At 34.8% G+C, this 24,632-nt stretch overlaps 1 protein-coding gene across 2 annotated transcripts in view; it reads right to left on the bottom strand.

The window, feature by feature from the left end:
* USP34 (ubiquitin specific peptidase 34) overlaps positions 1-24,632 on the bottom strand; it is a gene marked incomplete at its 5' end in the record, with an annotated part of 136,592 nt that overhangs the window by 53,491 nt on the left and 58,469 nt on the right. The window contains 25 exons of one of the 2 annotated variants that reach the window (XM_081998400.1): positions 279-361; positions 1,733-1,933; positions 3,466-3,552; positions 3,873-3,956; positions 4,084-4,206; positions 5,006-5,131; positions 5,771-5,980; positions 7,171-7,271; positions 10,061-10,208; positions 10,305-10,431; positions 10,854-11,013; positions 11,148-11,247; positions 12,197-12,310; positions 13,260-13,414; positions 14,773-14,855; positions 15,938-16,033; positions 16,880-16,969; positions 18,181-18,308; positions 18,393-18,508; positions 20,273-20,487; positions 20,952-21,565; positions 22,116-22,246; positions 22,662-22,697; positions 23,276-23,405; positions 23,843-23,968. In XM_081998400.1, the coding sequence (XP_081854526.1) occupies positions 279-361; positions 1,733-1,933; positions 3,466-3,552; positions 3,873-3,956; positions 4,084-4,206; positions 5,006-5,131; positions 5,771-5,980; positions 7,171-7,271; positions 10,061-10,208; positions 10,305-10,431; positions 10,854-11,013; positions 11,148-11,247; positions 12,197-12,310; positions 13,260-13,414; positions 14,773-14,855; positions 15,938-16,033; positions 16,880-16,969; positions 18,181-18,308; positions 18,393-18,508; positions 20,273-20,487; positions 20,952-21,565; positions 22,116-22,246; positions 22,662-22,697; positions 23,276-23,405; positions 23,843-23,968 (3,584 nt within the window). The remainder of the gene's footprint in view (positions 1-278; positions 362-1,732; positions 1,934-3,465; positions 3,553-3,872; positions 3,957-4,083; positions 4,207-5,005; positions 5,132-5,770; positions 5,981-7,170; positions 7,272-10,060; positions 10,209-10,304; positions 10,432-10,853; positions 11,014-11,147; positions 11,248-12,196; positions 12,311-13,259; positions 13,415-14,772; positions 14,856-15,937; positions 16,034-16,879; positions 16,970-18,180; positions 18,309-18,392; positions 18,509-20,272; positions 20,488-20,951; positions 21,566-22,115; positions 22,247-22,661; positions 22,698-23,275; positions 23,406-23,842; positions 23,969-24,632) is intronic. The other variant, XM_081998401.1, reaches the window with a different exon arrangement.

Raw genomic sequence — 24,632 nt, 5'->3', positions numbered from 1 at the left:
ATTTATGAGAGCATACCATATATATTTTGTTGCCCCATGTCCTATTCCCTGACCATTGAGAGTTCTTGCCACTCTCCTCTCTCCCACTCCTCCTATAAGGGTAGGATAACTACCAGAAGAGGTGACTAAGAAAAGCAAATCTAATACCTATAGACTTAAATTTCTGATATGGGTGTTAATGGGGATTACAACTGAAAGAGCTATTTACTTTATTTAAAGCAGGGATGAAAATATGCACACTTGATTAGCTTTATTACAAAAATAAAAAGATATTGTACCTAGGTGCCAAGTTGTCATATGTATAAGCAACTGACATAAGTCGCTGAATCAAACTGGTTCCCTGGACAAGTACAAGAAACACCTTTAAAAATTGAAGTCAAAAGAAAAAAAAAAACAGTTAATATAACAACAAGCTTTTTGATCTGTTTTTAAATTATACACACTGTGTGAATCTCAAATAAACCCACCTGTGTGGAGGGAGGAAGAGCAAAAGACAAATCATAGCATGTCCATAGTTAAAACTTATATTGTTTTTTTAATAAAACAGCTCTAAAATCCTGTGTTTCATTGACTAAGTCTAGATGCTAAAATCTCACTCCATTTCTCTAAGACAGACAATTTAACTGAATAGAAAAATCAACCATTTATTCAATCCTTTCAGTAAAAACACAGTCTTTTTTTAAAAGCACTATGCACTTCCTTTTAAAAATCTTAGGCTTGAAGAGACAGGGTTGAGGATGAAGGCAGATATACAAATTTTGCCTATCTCGGAGATCAATACATATTATCGACTATACATTCACTTAGATTATTCATTTTTAGACAACATGACAGGCTACACAGAATTTTCAAATTGAAGTCTGAGAAAATCTTTTCAAATATTTAGATAGCAAATCCACTGTCACAAAAAAATACTCATCAATTGACAATTAAAAATTTAAAACCAGTTATAGAAACTGGTAGCAACATTTACACACAGCCAATGTTAAAAAATTTAATATGTTTGATAATTTCCCTGTATCATAGTAGCTGGATAATAGTAGCTTTGGCAATTTAGGAACTATTTTTGACAAAAACACCTAATACTCATAGAATAGTTAAGGTCTTTCCACGTATAACAATGACAAACGGGAAGTTTGGCTCCAGCTCACAGTTCACATCTACACTTTCTGGCAATCCCAGCTGGTCCTGTGCCCCAGAGCAATTGATTTACAGTGAACGTGTCTCTGATGCCAAAATATTACCGATTAAATGTCATGCTTGGTTTACATTAGGAAATTAGCATGCAGGAATCTGGCAGGAAGGTTTACAGATTTAGGTAAGTTTACCATACACTCACTCGGATATCCTTAGCACAGTAAGTTATTTTAGTGTTTACTAAAGGAATTTACAAAGGATTTAGTGAGGATGGGGACAGCCCATATAACAGGTTGCCATAAAAAAAGGAGTAATTAATTTGGAAAACAAAATCTATGAAACAGTGATAAAGCACTGGAATTGGGAATTCTCAATTCATGTGCTCACCAGTCACCAAAAAACCTTTTGGTTCCAGCTTTTAAAACTGCCAGGTTTAAAGCAATTAAAATACTTTTTAGAGGAGAAAATATGCAGGATATAGATTAATGTTAGTAGCTTTTTCACTACATTATTTTATTACCAAAATAAAGGCTTCACACAACAAAGGAGTTATTTTTCTGAAGTTCACAAAATGGACACGCTGTTTCTCTCTTACCTCTGTTAAACGAGGTATATGAAGGCCCTTTCCATGCTCACTTGCAGTCTTCCTTGATTTGCCTGGCCATGTTCTTTTTCTGTGACTCTCTGCTACACCAGACCAGGCAAAGACATCATGGTAAGCTAAATCCAAATCTGATGGATCAACTGCAAACTGGCATATCAGCTTCAGCAAGCAAGCAAGACAGTCTAGCTGCCACTGTGAATTAGAAGAAAAAGAATTTTACTTTTTCAGGGATTTATTGTACAAAGAATTCTATGCTTGTATGGAATTTGACATTAAAAGCTTAAGGAAGGTATAAAGGATAAACAGCTAGAACTCTTAACTGGCAAAACCTCACCAGAATAGACAATAAAGAGGAAGGTTATTAAAAAAGAGTTACTTCTTATAATGAGGACATTTTCGTGATCTAGTCCTATTAACTGGTGCATTCAAGACATCGTATTATCGAGTGCATGAAATAACACAGAGGAAATAGTATAGGGGTTAAGCTCTGCCAGTTAAGATCCTTTCCTGCACTGCATTCGACTATAGCACGGGATAGTAAGTATGGTATACAGAAGCGCTTTCAAGTTGAATATATTTAAGCATGCAGCGACAATACATACTACTTGAAAAATACCATTTTATATTGTAACATCTCTTGTTAGATGAAAACCACCGATTTATTTAGTAACTCTTTGAGATCAATTTTCACAGCTCTCACAAAAACTTTTGTTTATATACTGAATAGAGAGGACAACTTGTTTCTAACTTCGAAATAATTCTAGAACAAATACATCAAAATCAGTTTAAAACTATCACACTTTTAATAAAAAGTATACCTGCCTTCTTTTCAGCTTTTCAGTGTTAGCAGTTTTATATGTACATATGCATGTTAGTTCATTTACTTCTTTTTATGTACATGTGACTCAGATCTTGAGATATTTCAATTTTTTTTAAAATAAAATGCCACAGAATTGAAAATACAAAGAAAAAATTAACTCTAATTAAAAATGTTTCATTATGATAAGAATTTAGCTCAAACTAGTAATAGAATCATGATGAAAAAGACATTATATAAGAACGACTAATAATAATGTTAATTATTGAAAAGTGTCTTTATTAACACCACAGCCACAATGCTATCACTTTTGTCTCAATGCCAATGAGGGGAAATAGTATTTCTTGACCTCTTCAGAGGGAAAGATAATTAAAAGATTACTGCTTTTAAAACAGACTATAATGAAAGTTTCCAAATAGCAGCCTTCTCTAAAACACGCAGGAAAAAAACCCCAAAATAAAGTACCCCCTTCTTGGTTGGCAATTTTTGACTTTTTTGCGGAAGTGTGATATGCAATAGTATTATCAATGAAGTTGCAATCATTCTTAAAGATGAAACCCCGGGTTTTTTTTTCTCCAAGATTTTCCCATTATCTATAATTTTATGTTCTACAAGCTAGGATTTTTTAAGACTGGACAAAAAATTAAAGAAAAAATAAAAGTGGTGGTTTTAAAATATAAAAAAGCAGAAGTTTGAAGACTTTTTCTTAAAAAGAAAATAAATTCTTCCAAGTATATAAAATATTCAAGAAAAAGATGCTATTGCATAGACTCTGGTGGTTTGAATTCTAGAATTCATTTACTTCACTTACTACAGAAAAGTAACTACAACAAAGGCTGAAAGTAATGAAAGTCTTTACAAGTGAGAGCTATGTTATTCTGGAAAAAAGGGATGAATAAACACCTACCACAGTCCATGACTCCTGTTCTTTAGGCTCTAAGATTCCAGAATTGAAAATTTCTATTAACTGTTGGAGCCCTCCAGCAGCAACAAACTGTAGGTATATTACAGAACCAAGGTGAGAAAAAGCAAATACAGAAACATCACTAAATGCAGTTAGATACCAATCTAAGCTTTATAACTAAAAAAAATCTGATAAACTATTCAGCTGGATATTTTATGAAAAACAAAAAGAAATAGTTGTACACAACTATGACAAATTTACAGGCCTGCTAACACAGAAAAACTTTAAAACGTTTTATGTTTGAGATCAAAAACTCTAAGATAGATCATGTTTTAAATGGGTTTTCATTTTATATATTTTTTTTTTAAAAACTATATTAGGTATTACAAAATACTGTAGGAAAATCAAACCTTGCAGCTCCACGTGTTTTTACTATTTTCTATTTGATCTTCACTCGAATCATCTGAGTCTGGGTAAAGATCGCTATAACTTCCCTAAAGATAAACAAGAACAACTCATTGTAAAAGCAGTTAAAGAATTAAAAATACTATAAAATAACTCATCAGTATATACTTTGGGTCAGAGGGAAAAACATATATTCTGTGCAAGAAGGTCTATTACCGTAGATTCACGTCTTATTCTCCTGTTGGGCTTTCCCAACGCTTCAATAATTTCCAGGGCATACAAAAGCTTATGAGCACTTTTTATTCGCAGAAGATCCTTCCAGCTAAAGCCGTCATTACCCTTAAAAGATAAAAAAGACAGAAAACAGTAAAGGCACAGATGTAATGCTGACCTATCTAAAAAATGGAAGGAGAGGATTTTTGAAGTGAGACGGACAAATTATTTGCTTTTTCATTTCATCTATTATTTGAAATTAGAACATTTCAAGCATATTTCCATACATGATTAACAATTTGAATAATGTGCATTCAGCAATGAAATTTGCATAAACCTCCAACTTTTATTTTATTATAAGCTAAGGTACACACAATTTTAAAGTAGAGGAAGCCAAATGTTATACTTTAAATTATGACTTCCACCAAAATTTTGATGCATGTGTCCATAAAGAACCATAGCATCTAAAAACTGTTAATATGTAATTTCAACAACTTTAAAAGAGGCAAAATTTTCATCTACAGACTAAGAAAACAACTAGGTAAGTACCCATATTTTGAAATTATAGAGGAGAGTACAAAAGGATTACTACCACCACAGTCACAATATTGAAGCAAGGTTGCAGATGAAGAAACTGCTGTTTCAACTCAAGCCAAAAGATGGTGACAGTTAGTATTGACTACTCATATATTAACTCGTTTTTTAAAAAGAAATCATAAAAACAAACTTTGGGAACTAAGCTGACATCTCAATTTAATTTCATGAGAATTGTTAGGTTTGTTTAGTAGGTTTACTCGTGTCTCAGCATACTTAACCTATTTGCTATCTAACATTCCTATCTGGGGAAAATTCAACTAAAACACTAAACACTAAAGCATCCATGTATAATAAAGACAAACTTATAAAACAAGCATTCTTTGTTTACCTGCTCATCTGAAATATTCTGGAATGCCTGCAACATATTAGGGCATGTTGGCAGAAGCATTAACAGTTCCCAGACACGTCTAGATAAGTTTTCTGCATGGAGATGGAGTTCTTCACACCTTGCACTCTGACAAACCATAGAACAACCATTCTTATTGTGAACTTCTTTGTGAAAATAAGATTTCAAAGTCCAAACATATACTTATTCTTAATTAAAGAGCTATCTGCTTCCTATCTAATGTAAATCCATAAACAGAACATGATAATTGAAGTCTCACTGAACCTGCAAGAAACTAAGTTCCGTTATCTTTACAGCGTATCGCATATTTTAAATACTTGAGTGTAAATAAAGCTAAAAAATAAACTTCTTGTTCTAATATACTAGTGGTTATTTAATTTCCCACAGGCTAATTATGGCATATAAGACATGAAACTTGAGTTTTTGCAATAAAACCTTTACAAACCTTTCTTCAAGCCAACTCTCATTATTAGTCACTACATCTATTTCAATAATGAATATTCTTTCTTAAGAATTACTTTTTTATAGCTTCTTCAGTATTTAGAACATTTAAAATATATCAGAACAATGTTAGGAAAATCAGAAAAATCGTGATAAAGATTATACCACAGGTGAAATGGGAATATACAGACAATAAACATATCAAGCAATTGGATAGAGTACACAAGAAGTAGGCTAAGTAGGAAAAATAGATCCAATTAAATAAGACTTAAATGTAATTATTCTAATAAAACTGCTCTCAGTTACCTCACTATCTTCCATAGTCACTTCTCCAGAAGGAGGCTTAAAAGAGGCAAGCATCTCTAGCAAATCAAAAAGAGTGGTAAGATGAGGTTCTTGCAGGAGTAAAAGCATTGGAATGTTGTCCTTCTGGGGAGGAGGTAGACAAGATGCTGGAAGCTGAACACCTTCACCTTTACGTTCCCTCCTTGGTGCGCCCAGGGATACAAACACCATCTAGAAACAGAGAGAAACAAGATGGAGAGAGACAATTTAAAAAATTCGTATGCTAAAACCATGGAACGTTTTCAACAGGATCAGAATTAAGAACTTAGAGATACATCAACATCTTTGTTGTCAAATCTTTGAGCAGCATTTTGAGCAACTGCCATAAAAAAAATAAAAACTGCCATAAAAAAACTGCCATTAAAGCTTAGTTTTGCTTTCCCTTAAGGTATTCGTGGTGTAGCTGCATACAGTTGCACACACTGTTTGCTGTTGTTAACGGTAGACGGTCCTGTTTCCTTGTCCCTCATCCCTTATTTTGCCATTCAGGCTGGGGAGACTCTAGTACTCGTCTGACTTCTTAATACATTAATTAAATGGCACAAAAACTAATTCACAGAAAAAATGAGTTAAATTGGCTCAAAAGGACCAGAAGAGTGCTAGCGAGGGCATAGCAACACAAATAGCTGAGTGGATGGAAAAGCAGACATTTGTTATACTGGCACAAGCACGTTGTGGAAAGCCATTCTCAGATGAACTGTTCCTGCTGACTAGTTATCACCTCCATATATTGAACACACCCAGCCATTCAAACTGAACGCTACTGGTCCTCCAAGTGCTGCAAACGTAAGAATTCATCTGATTGCACCATAGTTCCATTCTGTAAAATGATCTATGTTAATGAGAAAAAACTATTTTAAAAACTGGTTTGCTTTTGAATTAACCCAATTCATTTAGCAAGAAGAACTAACTAACAATTAAAGACATAGTCTAACAGATCATCCCATTTGGATTTAACATGTGAAAGGAGAGAGCTGGTCACTGCTATTACGGTGTTCAACAATTCAGACAAAATGTGGATATTTGATTCTGTTTTCACTGATCCCTTGTTTTCCTTTCGGAATGAAAAAAACCTGAAATTTTTCTTTTATTCCTCGAGTTTTCACATCTGCTAACATAACTAGAATTAGGCTTTTTAAATTATTAATTATTTTAAAGACTGACAGCAGCAAGGACCAACAGCATCAGTTTAAGCTTACAGGAGGCATGTATTGGATAGCATGAAACAGTTTCAGAAAACTCTAGGATGCTCCCAAAGAAAAGTATGCCTTCCACCTCCACTATATATATCAGCTGCACAAGAGAAAAGCAATATAACAACCAATCTTTTCCAGGGACTGCTATCTATATGCTGGTAATACCTGCATATCCTTAAAGCCCAATTCGTGAAGTGTTTTTTCATCATAATCGGTTGTTAGTTCATGCCCAGATGAAATCATTCTCACAGGTCCCATGAGGCCACCTAGGATAAAAACGATTTTCCGTAAATTTCTGGAATCATAGTTTCATTTTCTAATGAAAGTGCTAAGACTTATTTTTAATAGTACATCCTTCAATAGCAATTAAAATGAGGCAAAAACTTAATGCAATTTCCTTATGAAAACTGGTTATTACGTTAAACTAAATTTACTTGCATGTATTCAGAAGTAACCTTTTCAGTAACAGTTCACCCAGTCTTCTACAGAAAAGAGTTCACAATATAGATTAAAACATGCCTTCCATATTTTGTAGTAAATTACTCTATTCCAGAAAAGGGTAAGTGAAAATTATTGTGATCATCAGCAAAATCCCTTTGTATCACACACCTGTGATAAAGTCAGCAAAGGCAAAGTGGCAATGATTAATCTTATTTAAATGTAGGTTGGAACTGAATATGTCATATACTTCGGAAAGAAAAAATTGAGAACACCCTTCAAAGAATTCTCAGCACTGAACAAGAAATCTGAACAATTACAAGATTAAGTATTTAATTTAATTTGGCACAGACAATCAAGCAGTAACCAAGAATCACAGTTCATAATGATTTTATACCTCAGAGTACTCATATAGCTCTAGCCACCAATTCTGGTGCACAAAGATATTTGTCATGGATTGAAGTTTGCTACGTTTTTCAGCCACTGCTCTTGCAAGTACACTTTTCCCATGTTAGGCCCTGGGTCCTCCACACCAGTGAAAAGCAGCCTTCACTGCCACTACACTTCAAGTTTGGGATTTCAGTGAGGCTTCTTCAGAAAAGTCCAGGGTTTTTTTTAACCTCTTGCAGAAACCTTGGGAAATGCTCGGAGTTCTGTAACCTAAAAATGCTTCAAAACTGTCTATTACCTGGCTATAGTAACACAGTATTCAAAGACATGGGTTAAAACAAAAACTCGAGAAAACAACTGAAAACCAATTAAGGACAAAAAGATTTAGCTCTGTAAGGAAAAGACAAGAGAAAAACTTGTATTCTGACATCATGAGACACTAATTTTCACTGTAATTTGGTAAACTCCGCTCAGATTTCTACCTCTGTTGAGGAAATAATCGCCATTTCAGGTTCCTAACCAGGAATTGTTTTTTTGTTGTAGATTAACTAATACAGGCATATTCAAATGGACATAGTAAAAGGTCACCGAGGCAGAAGTGTGCACCGTGTACCTTACATGTCTCCTATGATGCAGAATGACCCAAGTTTTTAAGTACAAACAGTCAATACACTGAACCATTATTCACAGAGATCTTTGTGACCAACAAAACGTAATTAGAAAGTCCTTTCTTTTTTTTTCATTTATACAAAACAGTTCCCACAACAGGGTATGGATGAGTAAAGCTACAGGTTTTAACCACAAGTCTGAGTTTCAGTCCTATCTTCTCAAAATTAGCAGTTAAAAAAGTAAAAATCATGTGACTAGGTTATTCCAAACACACGGTGGCATGCACAGAACAACGCAGAAACACTTCTTCGGGAGTTTGGTTAATAAAAGATTTAGCTGCTTACAGGATTTTATGCATTTATCAGCCAACACAGATATCAAGGTTTTAAACCTAGCAAAGGACACTGGGTTTATGAATTGACAGACACAAATTTCATGATTCTCCAGTTTCCCATAGTTATGGTATGTTAACAGTTAGTGTAATAAATACAGAAAAAATAAAACAACATCCACAAAGACTGTACAAAATTACGGGTATCAGCACAGGCGTTGTACAAAAGAAAAGACATTGTACATATGTAATACTACTGAACTGCAGCTGCTGTAGGACTGCAATTCTGAATTTTCTGAATCATGTGTTTCTAAAATCCCAGGTAAAACAAAAATAAAAATTGCTGCTGTGTGGCTATACTTGGTGGAAAACAAGGTAGTTTCTTCACTAAAACATCTTCTGATGGTAAAGGATTTCAAAAAAGGTAATTAAGATGTCTAAAATTCAGTCTGGTTTACTGACACGTGTGTCTCATCAAAACATTTTTTTTAAAAGTTGTTAAACTATGAAAAGACAGATTCATGTTTACACATATACTAATGGTCAGTGGTGTTGGAAAAAGATGTTCATGCACAGAATTTGTTCAGATAATATGTATTACATACTAACTCTTGCTCATAATGAGAAAGAAAGAAAACATTGAGAAGATAATTCAGAAAGCAATAGCATTTTGAACAGCAATAACCGATAAAAATGCTGTAATACAGAGTATCAATAGGATTTAGAAAATGTCCTCCTCCTAAAGGATAAAGCAGAAATTTTCATTTACTCAAAACACATAAAGAAAGGGAACAACAACATGAAGCATATGCATCACACTGCAAGCAGTGACCATCTCAGGAGCAAGGTGACATTCCAAACTAAGAGCATCAAAAGAGGATGAATAATCATTTTTGCTGCAGGATGATCATAAATTAAAAAGCAGTTGCAGGAGTAAGGAAAATCTTACACCTGACTGGAATACATATATGTAGGATATAAATTATGAACTGGAATTATGACTTCAAATTCTGAGTCAATGGCAGAGAAAGACTGTATACATTTCACAAAACACAGAATAAAGCTCTATGTAACAGAATCTCCAAATTGCAGAAAACACCACAATTAATTAAAACAACGAGAAGAAAAATAATGTGGGGAAAAGTCTATTGGGACTTGGAGCTTGGCTAGATCTAAGGACCTTTGGCAGATCTAAGATCTACATTTTCTTTGCTATTTCAAATAAATGGGAGCACTCAAGAAACCCCCATAAGGGCGAAAAATACATTTATGAGTACTACAGCTTACCAGGGAAATCCCCTTTGCGACTGCTTTGGCCAAACTCCTGAAGCTGTGCTTGTTGATTTATCTGCTCCTTCTGCAAATTTTCGTACCAATGGGTGACTTCTGCCCGTAGATCGGCCACCTGATCACTAGGATACATTTCTATTGTCATCTGAAATAAAACACGTATTTTATTTTTCAAAGTGCACAAGGGGCTTACTGGAATTTAACAATGTAGGATGTACTTTTAAAAGGGCTTTTAACTTACCTTGTCAGGAAGTCCAGCTGGCTGACATACAATTCTTAGTGGTAGTGACTGTTTGTCACTCAGGGCTTTCAAGTGACTGCTGATACCAGTGCCCTCAATCTGCCATTGTCTCAGGTGATACGCAAACCTTAAGAACAGGTAAAAACATTGAAGAACTATTTTTGTCAAAACCTATTTAACACAAATGTTTGATAAACAATGAGAGGAAAGACAAAACTTGCACCTTTATTCACTGTTTTTTCAAAATAAGAGGAAAATATTCTCACTATTTTTCAAATCAAACTAAAATAACTTCGAAAAAGTTTCTTTGGCGAGGGATGGGGAAACATGAACCACATCCATATGCCTTTATACAAGAACAAGGGCCAACTCTTGTTAACTGTTTAAACCTTATATATTACCTTTCAAAATTATCCACTGCTGTCCTTACTTTACACAAAGAAAAACAAACTAATATTTCAATTAATAATAACTCCTAACTCATTTATCATTATGATAAGAGGAATATAAATAAATTCTGCATCCAAATCTATCAAGGGAGCTACTTACCTCCTCCTAAAAGCCTCCAGGTGTGTCTTCAGCATTAAGAGTCCTCTTTCAATAATGGTCAGGCTTGAGTGAGAGTCTTGCTCAAGGTTACTAGAAGCTATCATCAGACTCTCCATACACTTGCTAATAAACTCCTGTTCTTTCTCCAGACCAGTTTTACCTGTAATATCAGTTTAAATAAATTATATATGCACAACTTTGGGACTATGCATTTTAATACCAAGAATAAAAAGAGGATAGCACTACATACCGTTTACAACATTTTAAACGGAAAACAAAAATAAAAATTCATACCGTTGATATAGTAAGAGTTGATATACTGGATAGCCGCTCGACTGACATCACCAGACTGTGCCCTTAAAGCAATACCCCAGAATTGGTCCATGCCACACAACTGTTTTGACAAAAGGAGAACATACACAGAAACAAAACATTGCCTCATTATTTTACAGGGAGTGATGCTTTTCTGGCCTGTGGTATGTGATGTGTCTCTTGATGCAATTACTAAAAATATCTCTGTTTTCCCTCTGCTCGGGCTCTCACCACTGCACACATCAAGTAACTTCCACAGAACTATTTTCATACTTGGAAGCATGCGGTGAACTGGTTAAAATTCAAAAGAGTGAATTCTCATTTTTGACAAACAGGAATACTTTTAAATGAAGCCTTAAAAACACAACTATTATTGGTATTCACTGCAAGAATATGAATTTTAATAAAAAACTGCCTGAAAGCAATTCACAGAAAAATATCCTATGTAACATTTTATTTAAGACACTTTCTGAACTGAAAAACTGAAAAACTTCTACAGCACATCATAGGTAAACTGAGACACATTTTACAAGAGATTTCTAGTCAGAATTCAATATGTCTAATAGAATGTCATCTGAATCTTATTTATAAAAGTAAATGCTACAAATCCATTCTTTAAACACAATAGTGAATACAGTTCAGTTATGCTAAGAATAGGATAAACTGCACAGAGATATGCAGGCAACAGGTATCACTTTGTGGTTTCCTATCTCTGCCTCTAGAGACAAAAGCCACACGTGCTCAGTCATGAGGGAAGGTCAGGATCATTGGTCTCTTTTATCTCCACTTCACTGCCCTATCTTTAGAATTTTTGAGTCCTGAGCTCCCAAGGATCTGCTAACGGCAGAAATCTGTACACCACCACCACAATCTGTAAACCACCACTATGGGCTGTGACATCACTATCTCAAACCAGTAAAACGATATTCAAAGCCAGTAAGTTCTCAAGAGATATGCTATTGCAGGTAAGTAATTCAACTTTCCCCTTCCCTCAGAAAGAAGAAAAACATGAGCACAGAATCTAGGCTTACCTCTGAGTTTGAGCCACCATCATATGCACTAGTAGCCAATCGAGCCAAATTGCACAAATGCTGGAAGAGGTTTAGGCCAGTCATACTAATAGTTTCAGGTTTTAGTTGTGGCATCTAAATAAAATGAATGCACTTTAGTATGGAAAAAAAAAAATTCAGTGATGGAACGGATAGCAATTACAGGGTATTTATTTCATTAGCCCAGAAAAATGTCATTGTTACTACCAATCATATTCAAATTTAGTAGCTCAATTAAAATTTATTCTTGCAAAAGATCACACTCTCTGAATTTTATATACAATACAAAAAATCAAGTATAATTGGCTTAAGCAAACCTCTTTTCTCTACCACTGATTTGGACCATAACAGTTCAGAGGGAACAAAAATTATTGTAACATTAGCTGCTTAACTTATCAACAGTAGGACAATTTGTTAGCATACGTGAAATGTCCATTCAAAAAACTCATACGCTTACAAAACTAGGCAAAAACTGTGTAACCTTGAAAAAGTAGTAGACTACAATAATTACTGCACAACCTATCCATTTTGTAATGTTGTTTGTTGAAATGGATGGGACCCCTTGCAAGAAGCTCTACTGCTGCACGTTTATATTTTCAGTGGATGTATTTATGAGACTTATACGCCCCTCTCAAAAAGAAGAAAAGTCATTTTTTTAGTCAGGTAGCTGTATACCATAAGGGAAAGTATAGTTTTGGGTGACTTTTTTTTTTTCAAATTGAAATGAAGTATTACATAGCTTCAGGTACAAAACACAGGCTATTTGCAAAGAAACACTCAAGTAAATACTAGTGCGAAAAGAATTCACACTCATCTGTTTCTCTCTTTCCTCCAAGCAGAGAAAAATCATTGCGTGACAAGTAGGGCCCTCCCGGACTACTGAAAACGTATCACAGAATCATTAAGGTTGGAAAAGACCTTTAAGATCATCAAGTCCAACCATCACATACTTCATAGAAACAACTTAAAATATGTTAAATAGTGCTGATAAGGAAAGAAACACTTTCATTAGAATTAATAAGGTTGCAATTAACTCTCTACATACCTTTTCCAAAAAAAGATGCTTGTAAGTCTCCATACCCATAGCATGCTGATCTTTACTTCGTACTTGATTTAAGAACCAGTGTAGTGCATCATCGTAACATTCAGAATCTTCTACTAAGCAGTGCCACAGTATGTCCACTTGTTCTAAACTCAACCCTAAAATTAGAGAAGTGTTTTCTAGTATCCCTTTATAACATCAACTATGTAGCAATATTCTACAAAAGCCAAGAATACATATGGAAAAATCAGAACAGTTTTTGTCAGGACAAGAAGGTTTTGGAAAGAATGAAAGAAAAAGGCACCAACTACCCATTAGGAGTTGTACTTTTCCCCTTTTAGAGCTGGCAATCAGCTATAGGGTTTGGTCATTAATGCTGTCAATTGTTACTAACCTAATGAGTAGCGTGGGCTGACTTGGGATCTCATACCGAACAGCAGGTTGTTTCTGAGTTCATATGTAATTACTGGGCACAACTTAGAGTCCAGCTTTGAGATGGGTATTGAGACTGTGGTTGAAAATAATACTTCTGTAACTATTTCACTGCCTCTCCTTTCAAGAGAACAGTAAGTTTATTTTCTTAGCTGGCGTACAAATATTTGTGATCCAAACAGATTTCTTTAAAAAGAATTGTGGCTATCCTATCAACAATAGCAAATATGGTGTTAGAATTTTTTTTCTCTTGGCTACAGATAATTCTCATTCCTTCCTGTACTCTACTCTAATGACCAGAGGGACAAGCCAAGCATTGTATGCCAACTTTGACTACCTATCATGAGACTACCCAAATGGCTCCTCCCTTCAGTCATTTCAATAAGTTAACTCAATATACAATCAACTGAAAGTCTGTACAGAGCTGATGCTGAGGCAACACTGAAGACTATTAGTTTACAAGGGCTTAAGAAGAGAGCAGCCAAACCAATTTATGGAAGGGAAAGCCACCAAAGGCTACTAAAACCACAGAAAATTATGTTCAACTTTGAATTCCATCAGCCACATCAAAAGATTTCTATTTTTAACCTTTTAGAGTAAAAAGATTTCAGCATCTGTACAGATCAGCTATCATACAGAATACCACTTTCGCAAAAGACCCTACAGGGAATGTAAACCAATTCCTGGCAGTATTAAAATATAAAGAATTAGTCCTTTTTGGTATCACAGCTTACAGTGCACTCCAGTAAAAGATCTCTGGAAACATTATGGATGTGAACCAAAACCCACAAACACAGAATATATTATCTTTGTTACAGTAATTACTACAATCCTAATATTTAGAAAAAACTGAAGCAGAGAGAACATAAAAATTTGTTCTCACAGAACTGCAACAGAATCTAAACTCCAGTATTGGTCCTGTGCTTTCATCAAAAAATACTCCTTCTTTTCAAGTGGTATCAGAGATCATTTAAAATGGTATCTGTTTAAAATACTCTATTTATTTAAGCTAACATTGATTATTAAGAACTATGTGAGCCTTATTATGAGGTGCTTCCCTCATAAGGAAACCTCAAATACTTACTGAAATGATCTGGTGATCCTAGAGTTGAAAACACACATGTCAGGAATTGAAGACGAACCTGAACTTCTGCACTGTGGCTGTATCTAAAATTTAAATTTGTATAAAAATTCAAGTTTATTTAATTGTTTCTTGTCATAACTTTTTTCCCACTTATATATGTGCCTCTTAAAAGCATAATTTTTCCTTATAAGTTTCTTTCAGAACTTCTAGTTCAGTATATAGTCTAGACTCCAGTTGTACACATTACAGAACCACACCAAACAAGTGGAGTGACACACTAGTCATTACTAGATAAGGTGTTTTTTGGAGAGGTGAGAAGGGGTTCTTTGGTATACAGTCCAATTCAAGTGCATAATTTTATCATTAGCACCTTGCAGGATCTGACCTTAACTTTTTCCCTGACGTGTAAAATGCTGGTATTTGTACTCTGAATTTCTGATCCCAGCTGATATATATAGATCCTCTTTATAGCACTATTTTCCTAAGCTATATAATAAGATTAACTTTATTTCTGTTTATAAGATAGAAGCTTAACGGTCAAAGGAGCAGAACAACGTATTATTTTGCCTGAATTTAAAGCAATTCATCCCACTTTCAAGCAGCTTTTGAAGCGATTTCTCACTAGAGCAATGTCCAATATAAAGGTGTATGATGAAGTAAAAATTTGACCCATAAATAGCAACATTTTTCAACTGTGGATACCTGTATTTACATACTGACTTTGGCATCTGTCAAAACGTGAATAGTCTATTCCTCTGGGATTGGGAAGCTAGAAATTGTACCACTTCTACATATATACCTAATTTTGATCATACAGATTGGAAAGTGTGGATGAATATGTTAAACAGAAAAAACTACTGCAAAGGTTAATGATAACAGATTTTAAAACGGAAACATTTGAATAGTTTTATGATATGAAACACTTCAAAAATGTATTTGAATATATAATGTCTAACAGAAATTACATGAGAGTTGTTGCATGGTTTTTTTAAGGAAAGGGAAGCTATTTAAAATGTTGTTATTTTTACAGACCTTTGTCTCCCTAACATGTAACGTCCCTATAGAAAGTATTTACTTAGAAGAACACATCAGAAGCACCAGAAGCAAGAAAAGAGACATTTAAAACCATAAAATATCAAAGACTCAAAGTCAGTTGTGTACTTACAATGCGTGCTTATGTCGTCCTTCCCTGACTGCCTGAATGTAGTGTACCAAATTATCAAAGAAAAGTTTCATCATATTAAGTTCCTTTTCTGCCCACCTGTGTCAATTTAAAGGGCAGAAAGTATTATGGTTTGCTTAAAAAGATCAGAACAGCTACAGAAATTAGACAGCTAGTATAGGAAAATTGCATACACATAAACCCAAAGTAAACATTCAATTTTCCATCTACCATGAATTCAGGAGTATTTTCCAGTACAGTACCCTCTTCTTCCTTGTCATCCATAAGGCTCCACAATGTCGTTATTTTCAGGCACAGGACTGTCAGAACACTCTCTTTTGAGAACCATGAAAACTGTTCCTAATTCAGAAAAAGTCTAAACCAAAACTCAGACTAGGCATATATTTAAATGTCATGTCAAAAAGGCCAAGAAAAATTGCTGATAATCACTGTAATCTTTCCCAGAAGTTCCAGTAGTCCGTTCTCTATAGTTAGACCAGCGAGTTATATAGTTTGTTCTAGTAAGGAATGCTATACTACGTATCTTCACATTTCAAAGGTTTTCTTATAAACCCATTTCTTACTACTGAGAAGCACGTGATATACAATCAGAAGAGAATGACATAACATGAAGTTATTACGACCTTTTACAATACACTATTAGTGGACGTCTAGTGCTGTCTGCAAGTCCTTTGGGATTTTAAAGGGAGGGATTAAAAAAAAAAAAAAATTAGTCTTCACCTCAATTATGACCATACTGCATATTATGAAGAAGTCTACGCCTGAGTGGTTAGACAAGCTCATACAACTAGGCCAGGTAGCAGACAGATGATAACCTTAGGTCATTATTAATTTGGACCACACTAAGGGAGCAAGCCTTGCAGCAGTCCCCTAAATGTCATCACTTCTGTTGGTTTAGTCTGTTGGGGACAGGGGGCTACTTACATTGTTATCCAATGTGTATCGTAACTGCTCCCAAATTGTTGAAACGTACCAAACAGCTTTGGTAGAAGACGAAGTGAAACTACTACTGATCTAAAGGAGAAACAGAGAAATGACGACAATAGATGATCATTACAAAATTAAAATACTCGATTTTAAAATTACTTTGAGAAGCTCAGGTTCAGTGAGCAAATAGGCTAACCAAAAGCACTGGAAATAGCCACGTGAAGTTTACCAGCATGTCAGCCAGTTGGTTTTCTGAATCTGAACTACACCTACTTCAAACTCTTTACATGTAATACCTTGGACACACAGCTGTTGGGCAAGTATAAAAATATAAGAGTATACATTTTTCTTCTTAAAAATATTTGAATTTCAAAAGATAAATTCTTAGTTTCATAATACTTATCTTTTGAAATTTCAGCAAAATTAATATGATTTTCCTACAAATACATGACATAGCAGAAATATTCTTCAATCTGATCTAGCTGAAGATGTCCCTGCTCACTGCAGGAGGTTGGACTAGACGACCTTTAAACGTCCCTTCCAACCCAACCCATTCTATGATTCTACGAAATAAATTTGCCTCAAACTATCTAGGAAATCTCATCAAGTGCATAAACCGCATGTAACTGAACTTCCGTATCAGCACCTTCACATTTATTTTATTAATTAATATCTCCACATACTTGTAGCTCATCTCACAAATACAGTTCTTAGCAAAAGGTAACAACATAACACCGCAGGTGATGTCCAGCAGTTGACTGGTTGTACCAACAAAATCAATTCCACTTTTGCCAGTCTTTAAACTGCACAATCTCACAGCCTTGGCTGGTATTAAAACAAGTTATCGGAGGTCAAAGTATTACTTCTACCTCCAGCTGCTTCTTCACAGAAATTAAACCCCACAACAAACCTGGTGGAAAAGAAGTTGTCTGTTCCTCAGCCACTTGCGTGTAAAATCTAAACACTCAATTCAAAATGCTTATGCTAAGGCACCTAACCACGCACTCAACTGGCTAAGATGTGGACCTGATTTTACCAACTGGTAGGAAGGCAGTAACCTCTGGCAGAAGGGAGAACAGACAAATGCAACAAGATCAGAAATTCAGGACACTGATAGAATAGAAAAATGGAACATCAGATACATCCATTAACACCTTGAAAACCACTTTACACGTTAGCTTTTGTCTGGTTTAACTTGTCTTCCTGTAAAGTTAAATAACTGTTACAGTCAACTTGGATTTCCTGTATGTTGCAAAAATAGATAAATGTAAAAACAGATAATTTATGATTTAAGTTACCTGTTGTTTGCTAAATTTTCTAAGCAGCCTTCAATAAATCTCATTCGAATCTGTCTGTCAGTGAACCAGCATACTAAAGAACAGAGCAGCTTCTCTGCTTCATTTATTAACCCTTCAGAGAGATGAATCTACAGCAAGTAGAAAGAAAGGTCACTGAATAGTATATATTTATTTTCTTTTAAAAAAATATTATTTTCTGGTATTCAACTTACTGCATCTTCATCCTGGACCAGATCCCACAAAAGGGTATTTCCTTTCTTACAAACATTATCCAAATTAATATCCGTCACCGCATTGCTATTATATTGATGTTTATGAACTGCTGGTCCTGAACAAAATATAAAGACCGTTATTGAATAAATAGAAGGAACTATCTAATCTGAACATTATTCCCTAAGCACATGAACAACAACATGCTTTATTTGTAAACTTGGCTGTGTTAAAGTGCATACATCAACATTGTAATTGCAGCCTTTTTCCACATATGCGTTTTTAAAAGATGACAAAATATTACAACCATACGAGAAGTCCACAGGACAGTTAAGCCAATATTTACACTGGTTTTGGCTAATGGCAAGGCGCAATAAAAACAGTACTTAAGAACTGCAGATGCAGGTGCAATTGCTTTTTAATTTAATTAGATTTAATTCATAGTGTAATTAAAATATTTCTTAAGTCTTTCTGTAGTGCTGTGGTCTGAAGGGAAGTATCTTTATAATCTACCATGGTTGGAAAGCAAGAAAGAAGCACATTTCAATAAATTCCTCTCATATCGCATGATTTTCTGTATCTAACTAAAAACCAGGAAAAACAAACATCATTTTTTATACATGATAGAGTATCAAAGTGCATGATTTTAGAAACTCATCATGTTTTCATAAACATTGATAGACATTTTCCTTCTTCTACATGGCCACAGCTGGCACCATTCATTTTTCTACTATTTGATACTATTTTCACGTAACAGCAAAGTAGAAAATTTAGATCGTGTGCAGAACACTAATTATTTGCATGTGCAAAACTAGGGGTGTCAAAAATAATCTGCACTGAAGGCCTCATGCTCAAACAATAATTTGAATCATTGGTAAGACCTGTAATATCTATGGAAAATATTGAAAAAATATGCTGATTTACAGCATGTTTTAACTGCAAAGTTTTAGTAGTTTATTCAACTCTGTAGCGTAGGGAAAAAATCCTTCCAAATTTTCAATGTCAGGCTGAAATTATAACTCAGTTCCACATAACAAGGAATGTTAAGCCTTAAAAAAAAGAAAAAAGAGACTTCTTGCTCAACTGTGTTTTGGTAAAAGATATAAATAGCACTGGTTTTACTGTCTGCTGGAAGATAGCAAACTTGGTTCTGCCAGACCAGTAAAGAAAAATGTCAAACCTTCACTAACCATACCCTCCATTATATTTAAAAGGAGGATAAAACAGAAAATAAAGCTGTCACAATAGAATATGGAAAGATGATATAATTTCTGTAATTTCTGAGAAGTGTTTTAGTAGCATCTGAAATTGCACTCTGAAGTAAACTAAAAGATTTGGCAGTGTAAGATAAAATAGCATAAAATGCCCTTTAAGGCAAACTCCCCAAGGTATCAAGTTATATTTTAACTCATTTTTCCAAAATTATTCTCTGTACAGCCCATTACGGTTAATTCATTTAAGATGACAAATGTATGGGATCACAGTAAGATCCACCCACAACAAGAAAAATCGCGTAAGGTTTCAGTGAGAAAAAAAATCTCACGTTTCCATACCACCTTTCTTTTTACTTTAATAACTGATTAGAAAAAAACATTTGCTAGGTTTTTTAGTGCCTTAATTTGTTTTAACTTGAATTAAAATCTCCAGTAGAAATAAGGGGGAAAAAAATTTAAGAAGGTAAACAAAACTACCTCAAATGTGATACAAAAATGAATCCCTTGGAGAAACAGTAAAATCTCAGTAGTCGTTGTGGCTCCTTTGAGCAAATACACATGTATGGTTAAAATAATTTGATTATTTTAACTATTGGAGACCAATTAAAAATTATATAAAACCAAGGCAGGTGTACAATGTTTTTCTGTTTTCTTTTTATCGCTCTTACCTTGACTAAGGTGTTCATGATAGATAGAGGCAAGGTTAGGAAGGTGCTGCTGAAGATGAGATGTTAGCTCAGCATGTGAATTAATCTGTACAAGCTCTTCTTCACATCCAGACTCTTCCCCATCAAAATCAGCCATATTTTTCTCTGATTTTGCACTGACTTGGGAACTACTACAACTGACATCATCTGCACTTAGCATATCATCGACCATATGCCTGTAAGAGAAGAATATTAGAATGGACAATATCAAACAGAAAGCTCTTTATAGCAGACTACAAGTGAGTAGACATCTCCCTAAAGCTAAAGTCAGGACGACTCATCTGTCTGAACAGCAGACTTTCATATGAATTTGAAAAACAATTACAGATAAATTGACGGTCTCACTACCGTGATGACTGTGCTGACTTCTTTAACGTTAACTAAATACAGCATTTTCCAAAACAATTTTAATATTTTCCTAAATGTTGTCTTATTTATTTAATACAAAAACTTGACAAAAAACATCAATTAGATGTTAACAAAAGATTACGGTGTAACTATCTGTGATAACTATCATCTCCGTTAGACAAAATTATCCTAAACTATAGCAAAATGTCCATATAAATTTCTGCTCAGAGTATTTTGCTACCGATTTTATTTCTGTTACAGAAGGAATCAGAAGAAATGTCAAGCTACCTACCCATCATGGTGATGGTGGTGGTGGTGGTGGTGGTGATGCTGTGGCCCAATGAATTGTCGACAGTTAAATAATTCATTTCCAATAGTTTCCCCAAGGAAGTCCCCTGTGTGAGTTATACAAGAATCCTGAGACCCTTGTGAAATGTGAGCAGTGCTCATATCCCCTGTCATATCATGCTCTGCATCCTCAGCATGAGAACAAGCATCTAGCATTCTAATTCGATCATCCACCGGTGTCACAGAGTCAGTGTTAAAAACATGGTCCTTTCCTGCCCCATTATTTGCACCACTCCTCTCTGGTGCCCCTTGTGAATCTCCCAGACAAATGCCTGTTTGTGATTCCAGTTTCCTGCTCCGTAGGTCTGCGCTCCTGCTGCTTTTCGGGGGATTATGGCTTCTATCGTCTTCCTCTTCATCCTCCTCCTCTTTGAGAGCTTCAATATCTGCAATGTCTTCAGACTGCACCTCGCTGCCAGGGCTTCCAGCAGACTGGCTTGCATGACTGGAGTTGGCCTCATTACTGGATCCATCACTGTGGCCACTGCTACTACCAGGACCACTACTGCCATCCTCACCACTGTTGGCTGTCTCATCAGAGCTTCCTTGCATGGATTCCTGAAATTATTATTTTTTTTTTTTAAGATTGGTGGAAAAATAAAACACCACTGAAAACACATCATCAACATCATCATCATCATTCAAACATCGTTCTTCATTTATGAGGCAATGTGCCAAATCTACAAGTTTCCATTCATTCTTTCTCAATTTGGTTGCAATGACAAAACGCTCCAAGCAAGATTCACATTTAATAATTTGATTTTTGCATTATCTTATTCACAAGAGGCTTTGCACACAGGGTGACAGTGTGACACATAAACAATATGCCATGCAATCCCTTACTAAGAGGGATCTTACTGAAATACAATTTAAATGCAGGAATCTGAGGTGCTTTTTTGTAGTGTGCTTGCTCGTGGGCAAGGTACAATACATTCTACATAAACTGCACAGAACTTAAGGTTCTACCTATCCACTATTCTGCTGCAGGTAAGCATACGTGTTATGTACTTGTTCAGGTTTTGAAACTATTACAGAAAAAATATTATTTCCATAGCTAATAATAGGCAAGTCAGTAACAAAATTCACAGACTAAGATTTACACTCTTACCTCTGTGTCTGAAAGTCGTTGCTGTACATGTTTTGTTCTGTTAATAAGCTGTTCCTCCATTTCAATATCACTCCCTCCACTCTGGTGGGTGTCACTGTTGTCACTACTTTGAGGGCTTGCTGCTGGTGACCCTAGTTCAAAAACCACATTTCACAGTTACTTTGTGATATATATTAATTGGAATGTAACAGCATTTCATAAATCTGCCTCAAATGTTGAACTCAACAGCATTCTTCCTGCAAACAGTTGAACAAGGGACATGAACAATCTGTGTACCTAAACACTAAAAATCCTTTTTAGAACACTAAGCATTTTACTACAAAACTTGTGTTCTGATGTCTCTTCTTGCCAGTATATAGCACAGCTATATAAATTTTCTAGATTCTATACAAAATGTAATTTTCTTAATCAATATAATTAACTTCTCATAAAAACATAATTTCAAACTTTTACTAGTTGTTCTTCTATTCAAATTCGAGAGCTGTAGAAAAACACCATAGTATCAAAATGCATCAGATTGTGGTGTACTTCTAAAACTATACTTACAAGGTGATGGGGCTGCTCTTCTGAGCTCCTCTTCTTCTGAAGGAAAAAAGCAGGATGGAAAAATAAGTGACTAAAAATCTTTTTGTCAGCATATAGTTGTCCATGATTCATAAAAATCAGCAGTAGAAAAAGAAAGGGAAACTACAATAAAATGGCTTGGCAGCACCTTTCGTAATGACTGTGGAGAAATACACAGTCAAGTAAAAAAAAAAAACCCAGAAATAGCACGTAATATCAAAAACTAGGTAAAACTTAAAACCTTACAAAAGTTTATCTAAGTAGCTATTTAAGTTACAGATGTTCAGCAGAACAAGAATAGTTAAGTGATGAGTTATGGACCATCCTCTGAATTTTGAAAAAAAGAGAAAAGAAAAATACATACTACTTTAGATATACAAACAGAACTGATCTGAAATAGAAAGCTTTCCAAATGCGCTCACAAAGTCTTAATGCTATCATCTTTATCCTCAACTTCTGCTTGAAAGAATAGCCAGGATGACACTTTTTAAAAGTACTTCAAGTAAAAAGTTCTAGACATCTTTTTTGTCCAAAGTCAACAAGGAGACTATGACAACTGAAAATTGAACTACCAGGTCTGTTGGAAAACCACATACCTTTTTTGTTTCCCATAGGCAGATTGGTACTCAGTAAAGATGCAAAGGAGCTTTGTTTTGATAGCTGAGCCTTAGCTGCTAGTGCATTATTCCAGAGAGCTTTTATAAGCATTGATGCCAAATATAAGGTCTATAAAAAAACCCAGATAACAGCGCCGTTAAGAAGCAGTAGGTTTTGTATGCAAAGATCCACTGTTAACCTTTCCACATGCCAATGCTGTAGTTCACCAAAATAAACTCATTATAATAAATGAATGCACAAAATAATGTTTTATGAAACACCTTTTAGCTTCAGACATGAGAGTAAAAAGACATGCAGTTAAAATCTTCTATCAGTGGTTGTGCAGTCTTAAAAAATCCCTGGAAAAGGTTACAATTCAAAAGCCAGAAAAGGCTTACTTGAAGAAACATGACAACTTTACTCATATAATTTCCTCCCTTATGCATTGATGAATATTACTTTTACATGCATTCCTTTAGAGAGGCAAAGACAAATCCATAATGCTTGTTTAATATACTAAGATCCTTCTTTTCTTGTTACAACACTTTTGTTCCCCTTGTCTTTACCTGTTCAGTGTGAGCACTTGGATGAAGAGTTGAGACTAGGTTAAGAAGATGTCTAAGTGGGACAGGGTCCAAGTTTTTGATCAAAGAAGGAAACAAGTCATGTATGTAACGACTGCAATGCTTTAGCTACAAAGTACAAACAAACAGAGAAGATAAAAGGAACAGGAAAATAAACTTTAAAAAAAATTCAAACATTGATATAATTGCATCAATTAAACAACATTGGAAGGGGCTGCCCAGGGTGGTGGTGGAGTCACCATCACTGGAGGTATTCAAAAAAATGTGTGGACGTGGTACTTCAGGACATGGTTTAGTGGGCATGGCGGTGCTGGGTTGATGGTTGGACTTGATGATATTAAAGGTCTTTTCCAGCCTAAATAATTGTGCGATTCTGTAACATCTTTGCACAAATTCTCAGGAAGCGCTTGTCCAGTAATTCCGAACTACACCAGACTTGCAATTTTGACTAAACTTTATCTTTATATTGTAAAGCATATAAAGTTTAGTGGAATCAAATGTAACAATACCTTCCTTAGTTCCAGTTCTAAGAGATTTGCTGAAAAGAAGAACCGGAAGCTTATTTTCTATTTTAATTTAAATATAACTTCTAAAATATTAGTGTATAGGCTAAATCCTGAGAGAAATAATATTTGCAATGATTACCTTATTAGCAGCAATAAATACAGATACCGACATTACAGGCTAATGTGAGACTGAAAACAGACCATGTGAACTGTGTGAGGATTATTTATAATTCTTTTGTCTTTCCAGTAATGGATGTCAAAAAATA

The sequence above is a fragment of the Phaethon aethereus genome (assembly GCF_964289735.1).
Source record: "Phaethon aethereus genome assembly, chromosome: 3".
NCBI classification, from domain to species: Eukaryota; Metazoa; Chordata; class Aves; order Phaethontiformes; family Phaethontidae; genus Phaethon; species Phaethon aethereus.
Note: the sequence above shows the minus strand (reverse complement) of the source record. Positions and strands in the feature narration are given on the sequence as shown.